General features: G+C 42.7%; 1 protein-coding gene across 2 annotated transcripts; it reads left to right on the top strand.

The window, feature by feature from the left end:
• The first annotated feature begins 1,059 nt into the window (after positions 1–1,059).
• On the top strand, positions 1,060–3,236 carry LOC309399855 (uncharacterized protein). Of its 2 annotated transcripts, none has more exons than XM_081967999.1 (2): positions 1,060–1,217; positions 2,763–3,236. In XM_081967999.1, the coding sequence occupies exons 1-2, from the start codon at positions 1,073–1,075 to the stop codon at positions 3,038–3,040; spliced, it is 423 nt and encodes a 140-aa protein (XP_081824125.1). In that variant the 5' UTR covers positions 1,060–1,072; the 3' UTR covers positions 3,041–3,236. The 2 variants fall into 2 exon arrangements, with proteins under 2 accessions (XP_081824125.1, XP_081824126.1); XM_081968000.1 differs by lacking the exon at positions 1,060–1,217 and adding an exon at positions 1,426–1,470.
• Positions 3,237–3,456: the final 220 nt, after the last annotated feature.

Genomic DNA, 3,456 nt, shown 5'->3' with positions numbered 1-3,456 from the left:
CTGATCTTCCTTCAGTTTTAATTTTGTTGAATCCGTGGACTTTAACCACCAACTATCGTATTGGGGTCCTTTACACTTTTATGTCAGTTACCACCATTGTTGAATTTGAAGATGATGTAGAAGTATTGGATTGAATAGATAAGTATGGATCAATTCATCCAGCAGTTAGATAGACGATTAAAAAATTGCTCCCCCCAGACTGATGAAAATAACTACTTTCATGATATTAAAAGAAGGATCTAATAGAAGATAGAAAAATCAAGTTAATAGCAGTTCTATTTTGGCCGGTATCCAAAGGAGTGTTCCCTTGATGAATTATGAAATCAAGAAGACAGTATTTTACTTAAATCTTCACGGATGGACCTGGTTTTGCCACCAGGGATGAGAAATATGGTATTGTTTCATTTGATATGTATCTCATTGTACATAGCTATAAAGACTCTGCTTCTCATCTTTCTTTCCATTTCAAAAAATAAGTACACAACTGTGCATTGACTGAAGAACATCTAGATTTCAGTCAGAACGTCTCTGGTTCACCATAAACAGTCCTATCTGAAAACTTAAGAGATCCACTTTGAGTCAGTTACAATAAGACTGGTCCAAACAGACCCCAAAAATGGGTGGCCTCCATCAGTGAAGGTTTGTAAGAATAGGTTGGAGAACCATTTGTCTGAAATGGTATAAGGTCTCCTTCTCCGAGGTCCCTTCCAACTCTGTTATCCTGTATATTCCATGGATTTCTTGACGTACGGAAGCTTCTTCTCTTCTTAACCTTAAGGTCAACGTCTTCATTCCAGGCTTGTCAGCAAAACATTGAAGGTGGAGGATAACTGGCACCGCAAGTGTTCAGGAAAAGCTAGTTGGTGGGTATTCCTGCTTAGAAAGCAGCTTCAGGCGATGAAGTAATGTGTCTTCCACGAATAATTCCATTGGGAATGAGGTTGGCCAACCGTCTGATGAAACCGTGCTGTTCAGCTGAGTTTGGGAGATGATCGCGAATTAATCATTCATAAATGTATCTATCATCAAAGACAGGGAGCCATTACTTTAGAAGAATCTTGGGGAGTTCCTCATGGAAATTGACCGATTCAGCAAGACAACAACGACACCATCCCCAACAGAATTCTTAAATGTGCCCCCAGGCCATCCGATAAACACTATAAAGGGTTCATCCCCCAGAATCTCATCCATCTCCCCATCTACTTCCGAGGATTCAGGTACGTGCTTTCAGGATCTGGGGCATCTTGGTGCGTTTCTATGTCCAGGTGCATGAAGATGTTTGATGATGTCTCTTAGGATTTGGTTCTTCTCCTGTTTTAGTGATTCTACTGTCTTTTCTCTATACATATATAAATGACTGTGTATTTGTGTATGTGTGTATGTTCCAGCATAACTCTGGAATGCCTCGAACAATTTCAACCAAACTTGGTACACAGATGGCCTACTCTCTGGAAACAAATACTGTGAGGGGTAAGATACCCCTAACAACCCCCTCAAGGTGTGTGTGTGTGTGTCTGTGTGTGTGTGTGTGTGTGTTCCAGCATAACTCTGGAATGCCTGGGCCGCTGAAATGAAAAGGATTGAATTGTATCTATAGTGCCAAGTCACAGTATAGTTTTGACAGTGTGCATTTTGGATTCAAGTTCTGTTAAGGTACAGCCTGTTGTGCCTTAAAATGGCTTCTACTGTACATCACAGTGGAGTTGCCATGGTAATGGCTTCGTAATACTCCACAAGGGGGCTCCCTCTAATGCAGGATTGGGGAAAAAAACATACCCAGGCTACACCAGGTTATCAGCTAGTTGAAAAACAAATTGTGATTCCGTAGCTTCCAATAGCTTCTTGAATTAGATTTTGGTTTTAAACACAGGGAAATCAGCACAAGAGGTTTAATGATCTGGCATTTCTTCTCCACAAGAAAGAGTTAAAACATAGAATAAGGGGCTCAAGGATTAGGTGAGTGCAGAACATTATTCCCTAAAAATGTCTCTAGAATGGACAAATCTAAAATTCCAAGGCCCATCATAACATCTCTAGAACAAAACTATCCACAGCCACTTCATGTTTCCAGCCACTTCATGTTTCCTGAAGTCATTCCTAGCCACCACTTCAATCTCTGGTGTTGAGGTCCAACTAAGTCCTTCTAGGCTCTGTCCAATACTGATCAAGCAGCTGCGTTGCTACATAATTAGGATTAAACCTGGTTAGGTTTTGGTGGTGGATGTGGGTGACTTAGGGTCCTCACCTATAAAGCCCGATGTGGCTCAGGGATTGGGTATCTACAAGATGGCCTATCTCAGGTGGGTTCCATCTACCATGCCTGAATAACCCAAGTGCCTCTTGAAGGTTGTCACCTACTGAGAAAGGTGGTGGGAGAAGAAACGTCTTGTGAAGGTGTTTCGTTGGAGCCAAGGGTGTTTCCCACTTTTGAGCTTGTATAAACTTGGGCTTTTGGGATGATTCATAATCTACACAACCCTTGGGTGCTATTGTTCCTATTGTTTGCCTTAGCGTCGTTTGCTGCTATTCTTTCTAAAGTCCTCTGAAGGTGGAAGCAATCAAGAATCCCAACATCAAAACGTACATTAAATGGAACCCAACCCATTTGGAAGGGCACCCTATGGTGCATCTCCCAAACTCTGAAAAGAAAGTAAATTATCACTCAATTCCACATATTTGGAATGTACAGTGTGCATCTCAAAAGATCTGAGCCTCGCTGGGCATTGCCCATTACACATGAAGGTGTTTCTCTTCGTTCGCAGATCTGACGCTGAACTGCAACATGTCTGCTGGCTCCAACATGCCGGACCACTGTACCTTCTCGTGTCCTCCTTCGATGGTGACGGTCCAGCCACCTCCTTTCATCCTCACCATCCCAGGTCCTTCCATCTGCTGCCCTGACCAGCCTCTGTGCATCGAGCAATGCAATCCATGCGCCATCAATAACCAGCGCAGTCTGCCACAAGCGAGCCGGGCTTCCAGCTTCTACTCCCGAGCGCTGCCAAGCACTCCCTACAGCTCTAGCATTTACCGGTTCTAGACCCGAGGAAGAATTGCGACGATCTTGGTTTGTTTCCTGATCTTCCAGGAAGCTGAAGATCTACGGTGACCTGATCTGTTTTTGTTTATTGGACTCTTTTCTTGCAATAAGATGCTCACTTCATATTTATCCCCTGCTTTGGGGAGCTTTCTTGTTCCTTTGAATTGCTCAAAATAAACGGGGGTGATTGAACAGAGATATTCTTGTTGTCTAAACTTTGAGGGACCATGTGTAAGGTCCAACACCTTGTCATCTAGCTTCTTCTTTTCAGTTACTTAAATACTTGAGGTTGTAACATCAATGCTCCCTCACTCCCAAGGCACTTAAACTGCCAATGCAAATGAGTATGTATATTGTGTAATACTAGTAAGAACGCACACTTCACTCGGCAAATCTGACTTGTAGAACAAATCTTT

Source organism: Natrix helvetica (assembly GCF_964273705.1).
Source record: "Natrix helvetica genome assembly, chromosome: 16".
In the NCBI taxonomy this organism is placed as follows: domain Eukaryota; kingdom Metazoa; phylum Chordata; class Lepidosauria; order Squamata; family Natricidae; genus Natrix; species Natrix helvetica.
Note: the sequence above shows the minus strand (reverse complement) of the source record. Positions and strands in the feature narration are given on the sequence as shown.